This window comes from Vigna unguiculata, chromosome 8 (genome assembly GCF_037176805.1).
Source record: "Vigna unguiculata cultivar grain cowpea cultivar isolate G323 ecotype 2 chromosome 8, ASM3717680v1, whole genome shotgun sequence".
NCBI classification, from domain to species: domain Eukaryota; kingdom Viridiplantae; phylum Streptophyta; class Magnoliopsida; order Fabales; family Fabaceae; genus Vigna; species Vigna unguiculata.
The window spans coordinates 24,553,828-24,570,839 of NC_140799.1; the positions used below are offsets into that span (position 1 = coordinate 24,553,828).

Sequence of the window (17,012 nt, forward strand, 5' to 3'; positions counted from 1 at the left end):
AAAAACATTTATGTATTTGTTATACCACTTTATCAATGTTAATTATCTTTATTTACAGTTGCTAGATAGTCCATATACATTGTTAATGCAAATGAGCTGGAGAAGCGACTTGAATAAGGTGTGAATATTTTCTATTGGATACAACAAATTGTCATAGGATTTCGTTTCAAAAGATGTTTTGCAAAACAATTTGATTTTGAGTACACAAGAAGGAAAAAAAGTGAAATTTAAAGTCACTTATATGAGTTTCATCATACTTCACTTTTACATTGGTTGTATTTATATTGACTGACTTTTTGGATATCTTATATGGTTGGTTGTTTTGAAAATAACAATTTTAGTTGCAAGTATACATAATCTCTCATTTTACTCATTTTTGCAGACAAAATAGTAGGTGAAGTTAAGAATAATCTCAGGACTTCTTTGGTTGTGACCATATAAGTCATTAATAAGGAAGTCAATTATGGAAGGTGGTAGATGGATTTTGTTAAAGTTTGGATGATTTAGTGCTTTTGTCTATTTGTGTTTGAATAATAATAATAGTTAACAATGATAAAATGCTCAAGAATATATCATTAGAGATTATTAGTTTTTTTTTACTCCCTCTATACGTCTGAATTATCATCAAGTTTGATAAATAAATGTGTATTTGTTTAGTTTGAGATAATTTCTCAAAATGTTGGTATACTATATGTTTTTTTACTCCTTCTATGCTTTTGAATTATCATTAAGTAACATAATATATTATAATAAGGTGAAATCTTTGATTATTTGTGGTAAGAACTAAAAATAACTAGAAAAGGGATACAAATAGTTGTAGAGATTCAAAAGAATTGATCTATAAAAATTAAAATCAAATTTTCTTATGATTACAAGAGATCGATTGGTAAAAAAAGTGTTGGTGTAACTATTTATATTAGTGATATTTTTATAATGTTACGTTAACAAAAAAATAAATATCACTAAATGTTTTTAGTAATAATTTTAAAATGTCTCTTTATTTGAAAAAAATGTTATCAACGATTTTTAGTAATAATTTTGTAATGTTATTCATTTATAAAAAAAATTATAACTAAAAGGATTTAGTAATATTTTTTTAAAATGTTACATTTTTATTAAATAAATGTTACTAAAAGTATTTAGTAACATTTTTTATAAATGTCTCAACGGATACGTAAAAATGTCATTAATATTTATTAGTATTATAGATTATACAAGTGTAATATAATGTTACTAAATTATACCAGTAAATTTTTTTTACAATTTAGTAACATATTTTAAATGTTACTAAATAACGTAGTAGTAGTGTAACCTATCCTTAAATCATATTTAAGATATTCGTAGTTTTTTCTTTTTCTTTAATAACTTTATATTTCTCTTCTTTTCAATGAAACACAAAAATCATATGTATAAATAAATTGTCATTATAAAAACGATAAAAGAAATTGTTGAATCATAAATGTACAAATATATGAATTAATGAAAATGAAATAAAAATCACATTTAACATACATCCTTACCGAAAAGTAGGTACAATAACCAGTACAAAGGAAACAAGGGACAATTTTTTTAGAAATAACTGCATTATGTTGAGCAAATTTAGGTGGGGACAAATCCTACCTAGGATTTGGAAATATATCGGATTCATTGAAATGAATGAGCACAGAATCCATGAGGAACGAATCCCTGTTGTTGCTTCCAGTCCTTTGAAGGGATGCTTCCAAAGACAAACAATCCTTCAGTTCTGAGGTTACATGGCTTATGTCAGGCCTTTGGATGGCAATATCAGGAAGGCATGACATGGCTATGTCCAAAAACTTCCAAGCTGAAGCAACATGGAAATTTCCTTCTAATCTTGGATCAACTATTGCTTCAATATCTCCAGCTTCAAGTTTTTTCTTAACCCAAGAATGTATGTGGCTAGGTTTCTCAGGAGTTCCTCTTATTGCTGGTTGACCTGTAATTAACTCTAATAAAACTACCCCAAAACTGTAAACATCACTCCTTTTATTGAGAGTCCCCGAGGAGTGAAACCTGTGAAGATATCAACAAGTTGAACCCAAGGTTTTAATATGTGTTGAATCACAATGATTACCATGAAGAAAAAGCTTGTTATGAGACAAATCAAAGAAAACTAATATATCACTGAAACCAAAATTATGTGTAATCTTTTAAGAACTAAATTTTGTTATACTTACTCAGGATCAAGGTAACCTGGTGTGCCACCTGGGTAATTAGTTAAGACATGAGTGTCATTGTCATTTGCAAAAGTTCTAGACAATCCAAAGTCTGAAATCTTGGCATGCATATTTTCATCTAGTAGGATGTTGGAACCTTTCAAATCTCTGTGAATTATAGGTGGCTTACATCCATTATGCAGATAATCCAATCCTGCATAATTCGTATAAATGTAACTAGTTGCTATAGAAAATAAATACCTTGAAGAAAATGAACGTTTATGAATATAGTTTTGTTCATTTACCACTTGCTGCATGTAACGCAATTTGAACTCTCTCTTTCCATCCCAAGACACTTGAGCTTTTTCCTACAAAAGATCATTTATATATTATCAATATATATTCATCAAAACCTTCTCAGAAAGGTCATGCAACCAATGGCGGATCTTGATCAAGAGTTTTGGAGGGGCTAGAATAATATAATTTTTGGATCATTTGATTGGACCATTAGTATAACACTTTAAAAAAATGACTCTTCTATAAAACAATTGGATCGTTAGATTGGATTATTAGTATAATGCTTTAAATACTTTAAAAGATGTGAAGAAATATAATTTAACTTGTTTTCATCTTCACGTGTAGCTTTCCTTTTACTACTCCTACAAAATAAATTTATTATTTTATTCTTCATCGATATGCTTGTTTTTAAATATACTAAAAAATAATTTACATAATCTAATATTTTATAATCAAGTCACAGTTAAAAATCGGTTATAAAAAAACATATAATACATGATTTTTTTTCTTCTATAATCATAAAAAGTAAGTATACAAAAGGCTCATGAGATAAAAAATAATTTTAATAACTATTAAAGTAATATTTTATCATCAAGTAAAACAAGAGAGAGTTACATTTTTTATTTAGAAATGAAGGAAACAAATGAGAAATGAGAGCAAACATAATGAGTATGTGTCTAACTTCATTTTTTCTTTAAAAAAAAAACATATGATAGTGAAAGATGAGTACAATTTTGTCAAAATTTTAAAAGCCAATGACAGAAGAAAATAAAAAATATTTTAATAAATGTTTGATTTAATTACTCTTTTTGTTATTGTTTCCAAAAATGTAAGTTGATCTTCCAGTTCTTTTACTTTCAATTTAGTGGCAATTTGGTATTTTTATACAAAAACATATATTAGAAGACTAAGTAAACCTAAATATTTTTTTATTATTTTTTATTATTTATTAACATTAAATATTGTATTTTATAAAATAAATAAAGAGACAATTTAATTATCATCAATTTCTAACATATACTATATATAAATTTAAAATTTTCAAAATTTTAAAAAAATAAAAAAAATGGATGTATAATTTTGGGAAAAATCAAAAATATTTGGGGGGCCTAGCTCCCTTCATGCTCCTATGAGGCTCCGCCTATGCATGCAACTATACCTATGCAAGGAAAATTGTCGTGCATTAAGAATAATTATCATATTTAAGATTTGTTTATGGTAGGAAAGACTAAAATAATTTGTCAAAAAGCCAAACAAAAAGGAAATGGTTTACGATAAATCTAGGAATATGCTTTAATAATATTTTTAATTGTTGTTATGTTTTACTTATAATTATAACTGTATTTTTGTTATAAGGTTTGTTTGAATTAAATTTTGAACACAAATTTTTATTAAAAGAAAATAATTTTTTTTATAAATTTAAAATAGTTTATGTATAAGTTAAAAATAATATTTTCGAAAATTTTATGATAAAACTTCCGTATATTATTAGTTTTAGTTTATAAAATAGCTTACTTAATTTTCTTTTATTTCTTTCTCTTAAACGCATTTATAGAAAAAACTATCGAAACAAACTCATAACTCAATACTTTTCTAGGAGCTATATTAAACCATATTGTATTATTAGTTTGCTTCATAATCAACGGGAACTTTTAAATGAGATTCAGAATTGGAAAAGTAGAAATAATTAAATAATTGCAAAATAGGTTTTTACGAGAATTATTAATTGACTTTGGTGTTTAGTTATTGATACACTGCAAATAGTGATCATTCCAATGATCAGTGAGAAATTTTTTTTGATGAATTCTCCTTAGTTAACGTCGTTGCATGTTAGTGATTTACATGTGATTCCACTTGTTTGAAAAAAAAATGGAAATGTCTTATCATGTTAGTTAATATGTTAGAACCGTTAGTAATTTGTAAACAACAACTCTATAATATTGTAAAAAACTTTATTTACCTCTTGTGTTATTTTTTATTCACACAATACATAATATATCTATAGACCCACATCTCCTGGCCATTATACTCTCAACAGCTATAAACGGCTAACTCATTAACTACCTAGACTTCAATGACTAGTGCATTAACCACACAACGGCTAGTTTCATACAATGGCTAGTTACCCATAATGGTTAACACATTTAAGTTTATTAAAAAACCCAACCAAAATCTCCCGTAAACTTAAATGCTTCTTTTATTCTCCATCTTTGTTCATTTATTCTTCATCACGACTTCCAACATGCAATAACTCTTCTCACATTGTACTTGTCCCTTTCATGAATAGTTAAGTTCTTCGCTTTCTTCATGACTGTCTTCCCTTTCACTTTATCTTTGGTCGACTTGTACTTCACTTTTCCTGTGGCTAACTTGTTCTCTACTCTCTCAGTTTTTGCATTCTTATGGGCAAACTTATTCTTCTCTTTGGCCAACTTGTTACTCATTAGGTTCTTTGTCTTTGTGGCCGACTTATCGTTACCTGAGCTCTTGTTAATAGGCCGACTTCCTTTTGAAAGATCAAACCACACCCACGTATTGTTGTGCTCAATCTCCTCATCCATTTCAAGTCGCCACTTCTCATTGCATCTCCAGTGCAGCTCTCAGATCTTTCTCAACTTGTAAATGTTCTTGCAAACTTGAAACATCTTCTTCAAATTCCAAGTGCTGCTTTTGCAACGCCTATTTCCTTCTCTCTACACTTTCTTGTAGAATTAAATTGTCTCTAACCTCCTTTTCAATACTCTGTTGCAAGTCTCCTTTTGCAATCTCTAACCTTTGGATTAAAAGCTCTTCTTCTTCAAATTCTGAGCTATTCAAGCTTTTCACACGCTCCACCGAGCTATCTGAGTAATCTACGCTACTCGACTGTCTTGTCGAGTTATCAATTATACTCAGTCTTCTTGCTGAATTCTCCATGCTATTCGGTCTTCTTGCCGAGTTCTCCACTTGCTTATGCTCAGCCCCTGAGCTACGCACCATTATCAACAATGTCGCTTCTTCTTTTCCTTCTTCTGTGAGGTTAATCGTCTCTTCATTTCTACTTTCAGATCTATAATCTTTGGCAAAATGTCCAGACTTACCACAACTGAAACACTTGCCCGAGTAGCACTCCTTTACATAGTCACCATACTTGCCACACTTGAAGCACTCAACATATGAGTTGCTTGATTGACCTCCTCTCCATGGACCTCGTCCTTTTCCGTGCCAATTTTGTTGACCAAATTGTTCTTTCTCTTCTTGTCCTCAGCTTCTACCACTAGGACCGCTTCTTATACCTCCTCGATATCGTCCTCTACCTTGAGTGTTCTGAGCTTTCTCATCTTTATTTGACATCTTCGTTTGGAGTAATTGATCAAGTGGCTCCCACTTCTTCTTCTTTCATTGTTCGTGTGCTTCAAGAGATTCTACAAGCTCTTCAACCGTGAGCATTGATAGGTCCTTGGACTCCTCAATCGCGCACACCACATTCTCGAAGTCGTTTGTCAATGACCTCAAGATCTTCTTCACAACTCGGCTAGCAGGTAATGTCTCTCCATTTCTAGCAAGTTGGTTCGCCAAGGTTTCAACTCGAGTAATGTACTCAGCTACTCCTTCGGTCTCTTTCATTCTCATGCTCTCTAATTCACCTTTAAGTGTTTGAAGTCGCACTTGCTTCACTCATTCATCTCTCATATACGCCTTCTCCAAAATATCCCACGCTTCTTTTGAAGATTTGGCACTTGCAATCTTCTCAAAGCCAGACTCGTCCACAGCTTGGTACAAGATGTACAAAGCTGCCTTGTCCTTCACACGTGCATCTTTCAGCACTTTCAACTGGGCATTTGACCAACCTATAGTGTTGGCTGGTTCATCGAAACCATCTTCAACCACCTCCCAATTTTCTTGGGATCCAAGAAGCGCCTTCATTTTGAGACTCCAATTGTCATAGTTGACAACCTTTATCAACTTAGGGAGGGAAATACTATTTATAAGACTGGCCATCTCACTCTCTTTTATCTCAAACACTTAGGTCTGTAGCTCTCTTTTTCCACTCAGACACTCAAGCTAACTAGCTCTTGATACCACTTTGTTAGTACTTTGTAGACAACAACTCTATAATCTTGTGAAAAAACTTTATTCACCTCTTGTGTTGTTTTTTATTCACACAATACATAATATATTTATAGACCCACATCTCTTAACCATTATACTCTCAACGGCTATAAACAGCTAACTCATTAACTACCTAGACTCCAACAACTAGTGCATTAACCACTCACAATGGCTAGTTTCTTACAACGGCTAGTTACCCTAAATTGTTAACACATTTAAGTTTATTAAAAAACCCAACAAGAACAAAGAAAATGTAACTCAACAAACCTGACAATTGTTCTTGGAGGTTTCCTTTTGAAAGATATTCGTAAATAAGTGCTTTAGCATCACCTTCATCACAATATCCCACAAGAAAAACCACATTTCTATGATGAACAAGCGTTAGAAACTTTGCCTGCATTTTAGAAATGTTTAATATCTTAACTTAATAAAAATATATTCGTTGTGCAAATTCAAGAAAAGAAGAAAAAAAAGGGCTAATTTATCAATTGTTCCATTTAACCTCTGACTTAAACTCCTTATAACCTTGATTTGATGAGAGAGAGAGTTTCTTTACGGCAACTCGTTCATCACTTTGCAAAGTGCCAAGGTAAACTTCACCAAATCCACCTTTTCCAATCATTGTTTCGAAACCGTTGGTAATATCATGAACCTCCGAGTAAGAAAATGTTTGATTTTTTAATTTTAGTTGACCTTTTTTTGAAGTTGAAGATATCCCTGGACAATGATAAAAAATAACATGTCATTTAATGAATATTCATATAGTGAAAAATATGTAGAGCAAAGTGAAATACATAAAAAATCCTAAAATACTTGAATTGCAAAATATTAAGAAAGCTAGTCGAATCCTTCAACTAAAAATATCATTTTTTGAGTCACTGTTAAAGAATTAAAAATCTAAAGTGTTAAATATCTAATAAGATGCTTTTGCGATCCATCATTCTTGTACTTTAGAATTTCAGATTAAAACAAATTGCAATAAGAGTAGTAATTTGAAATTTTACATGGAAAAAAAAAAGAGGTAGAAAATGTGTTGTGATAAGCATGTGTAGAAAAATTCTCAGCAACCAATTTAGAAAAACAAAATGTAATAAGAGTTGAAATTTGACATAAACATAAATTAATTTGCAAAAGTGTTCATATAATTTTTTCATAAATTCAAACACAAAACGTGAAGTTTTAAAACTATGTTGATTGTGAAAATGATTGTAAAAAAGAAAATAGGCAATAGACAACAATTTTTATTTATCATGTAGTTTAGATAATGGGAGAGGGAATATAAATATACGATAAGTTTACCCATCAAGGAAAAAAATAAAATAATAGATATTTAAAAAAATTATAGATTCAAAAGGAAAAGAATGAGAATAAATTTAATAATAGTGATTGGGTACTCAATATAGTAATATTGTAGAAAATATTATATGAATTATGACTATACCTCCTTTATTTCGTCTGAGTGATCTCCAAATCATAACTATGCCCACTATTATTATAGAGACAACAATTGATGCTACAATAGTTGCAACTAATGGAACAATATTCTTCTTCTTACAGGATCCTATCTCACATATATCAGTATTCCCGTCCAAACTGAAATAATGTATAAGCGTAAGTTGTCATGCAATAAATATAATAAACACGAAGAAATAATTTTAATTAAATAAGACAATTAATATAATTTTTTCTTAATATTTTAACTCCTAATTTTGAACTTATAAGCTTTCAATTTATTTATATAATTTTTCACTTAATATTGAATTGGATCCGCATTAAGGAGTGAGGTCATGTTATTAACTTTCGGAGGTATTTGAGATATAAAGTTTGACTCCATGTTTCTATTATCATTTGAGATAAAAAAGACTACTGAGTTGTGCTATAGATTCCCTAACTGATCATATATATTCACACCAATGTAGAAAATCAATGTGAGTTATAGTTGAAGATAGTCCCTTATATCTTTGTGACATTTGGTTGAGTAGTCGAGGGTGAGTTAATTCTCCATTGTGTTCCTCTACAATCGGGACTGGATGTGGGCAATCGATGAAACTCAAGATGTAATTTCTCTACATTATTTATATAATTAGATACTTGTCATTACATCGATGGCTAGTAGTAATGATAACATGACTTAGTGGTAGGGTGAGGGGTGAGAGGTGAGAGAGAGGTTGCTGGTTCAACTTCCTCTACTAATAATTGAAAAAATATAGGCTTGATGACTTTGGAAGAAAGGGTGAGAGAGATTGTGAATTTAACTTCATTAACAAAATTAAGAGCGGCAGTGCAGGATATATTCTTCAAATTTTAACACATTCAAAAATAAATCCTTGTCTTTTTCACTCATACAATTATTTGGAATGTCCAGAAAGAAAGTAATCAATATACTTAAGTACAAGTTTTTTTTTTCTTTTTTTTATGGGACTGTAGGGTAGTCAGTACAGATCACAGGCATTTGTTGGACAACAGTCTCAATATCTCAGTCCGTCCCGTATTTTTTTGTGGATTTATGAACCAACCCACTGGACCAAACCCACGTTGTCACCCTTAAACAAAATACTAACAATTAACATGGATGGATAAATTTTTTTTATTATATATTTAACCTTAAATTAAATACATATATCAGACAATTTTTATCAACATAAAAAGCAACTTTAATTTTTTTATAAATAAATATATATATATATATATATATATATATATGTATGTATTTATATATGAAATAAGTTAATCTAATTTGTGTTGATTAAGTAGTGTCTAATATTTATATACCTTAAAAGGTCTAAGTTACAAAATTATACGGTGATGTAGAGTATGAGCGAACCTCAATTGCAAAGAATTACTCTCTGACTTCGCTATGAGGGCATCAGGAATGGAACCCGTGAGGCTATTTCTGGACAAATTACTGCAAAGAGATATTGACAAATTTCTTCAGATCAATTTTTAGAAGAAAAAATTAGTTTCTTTCAATTAAAATTATCTTATACATAAATTAATTTATAAAAAGAAAATGATAGGTTAACAAAGTTTCTTTTACAAATTTTTATAAATTTTGACAAATTATCTATTTAGATAAAAAATATTACTTTATTACTTTATTTTAGTTAAAAAAAATAAAAATTAATCTATTTTAATTTTATTTATGAAAATTTTGTCAAATTTTTCCAAAAAAAAATTGTCAAAATTTTTTTTCAAATTATAATTAGGACAACTTACAGTATCTTCAACTGTGATAACTTGGCAAAGAATTCTGGCACCTCTCCCACCAATTGATTGTTTGACAGATCCCTACAATATATAGTAATATTTTTTTTTCGTACTTTAAACTCCTTGCATAATTGTCGTTACAAACTAAATTTAATAATAAAAGGAACTTACAAAATTTCTAAATTTGCAAGGTTGGAGAATGACACATCTATGTTGCCTGATAATTTACTTGAACTCAAGTTTCTGCTTAAATTTCACCATAAATATATGTCATTGTAAACCCGAATAAAAACAAATAGAAAGAGAGAAATGAAACATATTACATTCCGCAAATATTATTACTATACTTTGATGTGCCTATGAGAAAATCATGTCGAGAAAAAAAAAAGCAAACAAGGGAGGTTCAAAGAATTTAGATAGTGTAATAATAAACTTTTTCATCATCACTTATAAAATAAATTCTCATATAAATTAAAATTAGTCTATGATTACGTAAAACATAATTTTACCGGCTAAAATAAAGTTTTAGAGAAATTAAAATCCAAGAGTTTGTAACGCATAAATAAGTTTGAACTTACAAAATTGTATTTATTCTTGTTAAAAAATTTAATGACTTTATATTTCCCATTTGTAAAGTTATACATTTTTGTGACTCAATGCATTGTATAATGTAAATGTTACTTACAGAGAGATGATTCTTGGAGGATTCCCAGCATTACAAGTCAGACCGTCCCATGTAAAACCTGTTGGTCCGCAGGGGTCTCCTTGCCACTTCATTCTGGAGATCTTATAGATATCTTTGATGCGTTTGATCGCATCAACTGATATTAATTTCAACAATATAATCAAAATTTTAGGATTAAGATAATGAACTCGGTAATAAAACATTTTTTTAAATATATAGATAAAAAAAAGTTATTTTACTTTATTTTACAGATAAGTGAATCGAATAATTTTGGTCAACCAAAATAGTTGATAATTTAAACAACCAGTGTTTAACTCTTCCCGCACTCTTTATACAAGATTATAAGTCGGTCCAACGTAAAAACATTAAAATGGTGTAAAATTTAAAAGAATTACAAAAGTAATACATCGTGTTAGTTTGGTACAATTTTAATACGATTTTAACTTATTAAAGTGAAATTGGGCTAAACTAATATTACTTTAATTAAAAAAAACTTTAAAAAATCATAATATATTAAGTTGACACAATTTTAATTTATATTATAGAATATAAGTATTAAATTGACATGACTTCAATTAAAATTAAAAAAATTATAATATACTAAAATCGCATCAAACTAAAACGATTTCAATTTAGATCATAATATACTTAAGTCATACCAGAAACAGCAGAGAAAATATGTTGAAGTCATATCAAGCCGATATGACTACAACTAAAATTTAACAAAAAAAATATGCAGTGAAGTCTTACCAAGTTGGTATGACTTCTTCATAATGAAATTGTACCAAACTCGCATGATTTGTTCACTTTTGTAATTTTCTTTTAAAACTTGTACCATTTTTTAAATAATTTTGAAAAAAAGATGGTACTATTTTAGTGTTTTGTGTCGGTCCGACTCATTATGATTCATATATCCAAAGTTATGTTTGTATCTTTAATACTATTTGTGCTTAGTTTCATTGTAAGAAAATCCTTAAATAATAATCAATTTTAGTGATAAAAAATAATTAATTACTATAATGATTAATTTAGATGTCAATTTATAAACTATAAATTATTAGTAACTAAAAGAGTTTTAAGAAATTATAATTAACCTCTATATTGGGACAAGGTGTTTAAGCAAAAGCAAGAGAGGAAGAAATAGAAAGTATCATAGAAGCTAGAAAACAGAGATAAATTCTCATCAGCTAATGTAAGGTGTATACACGAATTATTTAGGTTAAATCATTCTATAGGTCCCCATTTTTGTATAGGTCCTCATTTTTGTAGTGAAATTTCAAGTAGGTCCCCCCATTTTTATTTGACTCAATTGAGTCCCTATTTTCGAAAATTCGTTGCAATTGGTTCCTTTCCGTTAGTTGACGAGTAATAGTGCTAATTATGTGCCACGTGTCAGCACGTGGTTTTTTTGACTTTTTTTATAATTTTTTATAATTTTTAATTTTTTTTTATAATTTTTTTTAAAAAAATTTAAAATTGCCACGTGTCAATCTGACATTGTGCCATGTGGCAGAGACAATGTGATGTGGCAATGGCAGTGCCACATGTCAATATTGGATGTGAAAAGTCTTGATGTAGTCCCTGTATTTGTTATTTTGTCTCAATTTGGTCCCAATTTTTTTAAAATTGAATCAATTTTTTTCCTATATCAGATTTAATTTTATATAAATTTACAATGGTATTTTTATTATAATTGATATTTTTAACAAAATTAAGTTTATTTAAATGTATATTTTGCATTGAACTTTATTTAAATATTGTTTCAAATATTTATATATCAATAATTTATAGACAAATGTTAGAATTGTTATAATTTTTTTTTTAATTTTATATTTGAATTTATAAAGTTTTTATTTTTAAAGCAACTCTAACATTTATCTATAAATTATGGATATATAAATATTTAAAATAAAATTTAAATAAATATTAGTGCAAAATATACATTTAAATAAATTTAATTTTGTTAAAAATATCAACTATAATAAAAATACCATTGTAAAATTTATATAAAATTTAAATTTGATACCAGATGAAATTGATTTAGTTTTAACAAAATTGGGACCAAATTGAGACAAAATAACAAATATACATTAAGACTTTTCACATCCAATATTGACACGTGGCACTGCCACTACCACATCACATTGTATCTGCCATGTGGCACAATGTCAGATTGACACGTGGCAATTTTAATTTTTTTTAAAAAATTATAAAAAATAATTAAAAATTTTAAAAAAAATTTAAAAAAATTTAAAAAAAAAAATTAAAAAAAGTTAAAAAAACCACGTGCTGACACGTGGCACATAATTAGTGCCGTTACTGGTCAACTAACGGAAAGGAACCAATTGCAACGAATTTTCGAAAATAAGGACTCAATTGAGTCAAATAAAAATGGAAGGACCTACTTGACATTTCGCTACAAAAATGGAAGCCTATGGAATAATTTAACCAATTATTTATAGTGAACAGATATAAGACTATCTCTAATAAATGGTTAGTTTCTAACACATAATTTTGCTTTACAATACAATTAAAATAATTCTATTATGAATTGACGTTAAATTGATAATTAATATTAATTACCAAGATTTTATTTACCAAAAAAATTAATTTTTAAATTTTGATTTTTAATTAAAAAATTAATCTCTAAACATATTTTTTTCTCACTGAATTTTCTTATAATATTTATATATATTAGCAATTAATTGTTTTTAAATACGTAAAACTGAATTGAAGTAGAAAATGAAAGAAAGTTAATTACCATCATCTTGATGTGTGGCTGAAACAGACTGAGGAATCACTCTGTAAATCTCATAAGCATTAAGCATGGCAGGTAACTGAGAGTCAGGGGTGGCTTTAATGAAAATGTTGTTAATGCCCATTCCTTGTTCTACAGTAAGTTGTAGTGTAAGGGGCTCCTTGTACGAAATACTAACGTTTTCGGTGACATTATCATGAACACCTTCTCCAAACCCATTAACAACAACATTCATTATCCTTTTCTCACTACTATCTACCCTTTCCTCAAAGTCAAAAAAATGAAGATATACTTTATATTCCACACTCCTGTCTGTGTAATTCCTCCATATATTCACCGAATCAGACAACCTCAATGCACTCACTGCAGTGTTCAACACTTCTGTCGGCAACTTGTAAGGATCATTCAACGTATCCAAATCAATACCTAATACTGTTTTCATTTCTTTCTCATTACGTGTTACCGCTCTTGCAAGCCAAGACCTACCATATTCGTCATCCATATACCTATCATGATTAAACAAATAATTTTGAGCTTTCATTTGTTGTCATATGAATATAATAATGAATTAAAATCTAAATGACCTGAGCAATTGGCCGTGTGCAGAAGAGACTCCAAGTGTGACTCTGGTGAGGAGATCCAGCGTCTGTAAATTCAACAAATCTTGATAAACATTAGCACTTCCCAGAGGCCACAACTCCAACAGTGAAATGAAAGGTACTCCTTGCTCAATATTCACCATGCACAAATCAATGGTGTCCGCTAAGCTGCTATAAATAGCCTCAACTCGACGAGTGCTACTAGCCACAGTGAAACGTATGGAGGTGAAGACAGTGACATCAATGTACAAATCAAACGTTGGAGGCATACTTTTGTTGTCATAGTTTCCATACGCAAAGTAACCTCTCACAATGTATCTCTTGTTCTTCCCCTCTTTGGGTTTCAAGCTATAGCAATTCCTCTTCCCTTCTGGGAAGCTTCTCAGAGACATAAGCTGTTTATTAATTTGAGGTTGGGTTTCAAAGGAGTTTTCGGAAATCGTGTGAGTTTCACCCAATTCAATATCATCGTCTTCGTACTGTATGCGGGTCTCGTCAATGTAGCCCTCCTTTACTCCGCAATCAATGCTTATCACATCTACAATATTAAATTGCCACACAATAATTAACTACCCAATAAATATGCCTTTATTCTTCATTTTTATCAAAGAGTTAACAAAATAAAGTCTTAATTCATATTTTGAGGTTTTAACTTTCTCCTCTGTACGAGATTTTTTTTTTATCCTCATTACTTTTCAAATTTTAAGGTAGACTTATGGTAAAAATTCACTGTAAAAAAGAGTGGAAGGTAAAAGCATAATCATGATTGAGAAAGGTAAAAAAAATACTGACTAAGATTTTTTTTTACTTTTGAATGTATATTTTGAACAAAAGAAGAAGGATATATCAAATGCTCTTTTAATTTAATTCTTTGTTTAAAATGGAAACATTTCAAGTTTGAAGACTAAAAAGCTATATATTCTCTAGGTTGAATGAGATGTTATTCACCAACCCCTTCATACACCAACACAAACTTTATGAGAAACGACCACAATAATGACTAAAACTCAAAATATAAAATGATTTAAATATCCCATGTCATACTAGGCCGATTATCTCTTTTTCCCAAAAACTAATGGCAAGAGTAGAAAAAAAGAAAAACTATTGGCTATTTATATATATAATATGATCTATTATAAAGATAAAGGACAAAGATACTAAATTTCTACATTTATTATAAACAAATTCTTGAGCATATGTATCTTGATCCTTTGTCTTTAACAGATCCTTTATTCTTATATTTATATATATTCATTCGAGATCAGAAAGAGAGAATTTTAATATAATAAAATTTTAAAAGATTAAAATGGACAAAAATAAAAATTTTCATTTAACCTATATATATATATATATATATATATATATATATATATATAATTCTTTTTCATGTAAATTATTTACAATAATTTGTATCCTCGCCCTCAGGTGACCACATTATTAGATGTAGTAGTTAATTAGTTTATTAGCTATACCTTTTATTCCTTGTAAATTATAACACTTTCATAATTAACTTCAAAAAATGAAAAAGATTTAGAATTAATTTCAATTTGTCATGTTTTAATATTCTAAATCTTGATATTGTATTTCTCACCGGAAATAATCTGGCCGAAAACTAGAATAGGAAGAAGGATTATTCTAACTGTAATAAAATACTCATAACATGTACTTAACACAACTACTAATTAATTAAACCGAAACAGTTTTGTATTAGTTAATTAATTCATGTGTAAACTGTTGATCATTTGTGTTTATTATAAATATAGTAAATTTTAAATAACATATACTGATGTTATGAAAACAAAAAATTAGTTCATATTAAAGAATGAAATTTCATGAAGAATTATATATAAGTTTCATTAATCCGTAAACGTTGATAAGAAACATAGAAAGTATATACCTGAATAATCAACATTGGCAAGCTTTCTATGAGGAGTTTCATCGATTCCTGCAGAATTAATGGTGGATGAAGCACATACTGCTACAACCAGAATCCACTGCAACGCTCTCTCCATGATTCACACAGAAAATAAAACAATAAACGGCAAGAAAAGATAGGTTAAAATCAACTCTTTGCAGAACCCACTATATCAGTGTAGAAGAAAGAAAAATGATAGTTCTGATTTTGAAAGCTAAATGATAAACCAATGAGAAAGGAGTTAAGCCAATTGAATAATCAGTAAGGTTTTTATAGGTCAAATCGAATAGTACGTGTAGAAAATTATTAAAAATAATAAAGTTGGAAAAATACCTTTATATGACTTTTCATTATAATTATGGTTTAAATTACATGGAAAAGAAAAAGAAAAAAAGAGATAACATACTTGTAAAATATTTTATATTTAATTAAAGAACACAACTTATCTACAATATTTTATGTACAGTTAGTACTGTTCTTTAATTTAATTTAATTAGAACTTTCACTTTAAAAAATTTACATTTTATCAAATATATGGCACATTTTAAAGATAAAATTCTATATTTAATTAGGAAAACAGGTCCTAAAGTCAGTATATAAGTTTTATTATATTTTTAAAGGTTTGACGAAGACTCCTTCATCAAGTCTTGGTCTGAACAGCTCATGAACAGCATGCCATATATTAAATGCGTTTCGTTTAGGAAAGTACGTAGCGGAATTACACGGATGCATGCCTTGACTTTGTCCAATTTTGTTTTTTTTTTTTACTATTTAATTATTATTGTGGTTGGTAAATATCTTTTTCTAATTTTAATATGAGAGAGAGGTAGATGGGCCGGTCCACAATTAAGTTTGAACTAGATCGCTTCTCCCTATACCACAATTTTTTAATGTGGATATTGACATCTGTAATGGTCACAAAATTAAATATCAAGTATATCAGTCATAACAAACAACATTCCAACATTCCATTCATAAAAACAATGTAATATGATTAAAATGGAAAGAATACTAACCTGGAAGAGAAGAGCTTTGAGAGGGTAATCAACAACACTAGTCAGAAATAGCTTCAAGCACATATGGGAGCTTGGAGCAGCTTCAACAGGGACCACTACTGGGAGCTTGAAATGAAATAGAGACAAACAGGCAGGGACCACCACAGGGACCACAGTTCACAGAGCATAAAAAATTGTGAAAAAAACGGAGAGAAGAAAATAGAACGAAGAAAACAAAACGAGGAAATATTTAGGAGTGCAGCTCGCAGAGATAAAAAGAAAAGTAT

General features: G+C 29.0%; 1 protein-coding gene across 2 annotated transcripts; it reads right to left on the reverse strand.

The window, feature by feature from the left end:
- Positions 1–1,461: 1,461 nt before the first annotated feature.
- Positions 1,462–15,976, reverse strand: LOC114194066 (putative LRR receptor-like serine/threonine-protein kinase At1g05700). 2 transcript variants are annotated; one of them, XM_085665339.1, is made up of 13 exons: positions 15,713–15,976; positions 13,801–14,353; positions 13,220–13,722; positions 10,459–10,570; positions 9,945–10,016; positions 9,783–9,854; positions 9,391–9,471; positions 8,008–8,159; positions 7,069–7,283; positions 6,834–6,960; positions 2,483–2,545; positions 2,199–2,391; positions 1,462–2,034 (listed from the first exon to the last, which is right to left on the reverse strand). In XM_085665339.1, the coding sequence occupies exons 1-13, from the start codon at positions 15,825–15,827 to the stop codon at positions 1,617–1,619; spliced, it is 2,676 nt and encodes an 891-aa protein (XP_085521465.1). In that variant the 5' UTR covers positions 15,828–15,976; the 3' UTR covers positions 1,462–1,616. The 2 variants fall into 2 exon arrangements, with proteins under 2 accessions (XP_085521465.1, XP_027939909.1); XM_028084108.2 differs by having other exon boundaries at positions 1,466–2,034; positions 10,459–10,594.
- Positions 15,977–17,012: the final 1,036 nt, after the last annotated feature.

What these genes read in the sequence shown, in the direction of transcription:
- LOC114194066 (XM_028084108.2), bottom strand. Translation starts at nt 15,827, where the DNA reads ATGGAGAGAGCGTTGCAGTGGATTCTGGTTGTAGCAGTATGTGCTTCA. An exon ending in CTTGCAAATTTAGAAATTTT is followed by an intron (nt 9,855 to 9,944) that starts GTAAGTTCCTTT and finishes TATATATTGTAG; the next exon opens with GGATCTGTCAAACAATCAAT. An exon ending in TGCGTTACATGCAGCAAGTG is followed by an intron (nt 2,392 to 2,482) that starts GTAAATGAACAA and finishes CGAATTATGCAG; the next exon opens with GATTGGATTATCTGCATAAT.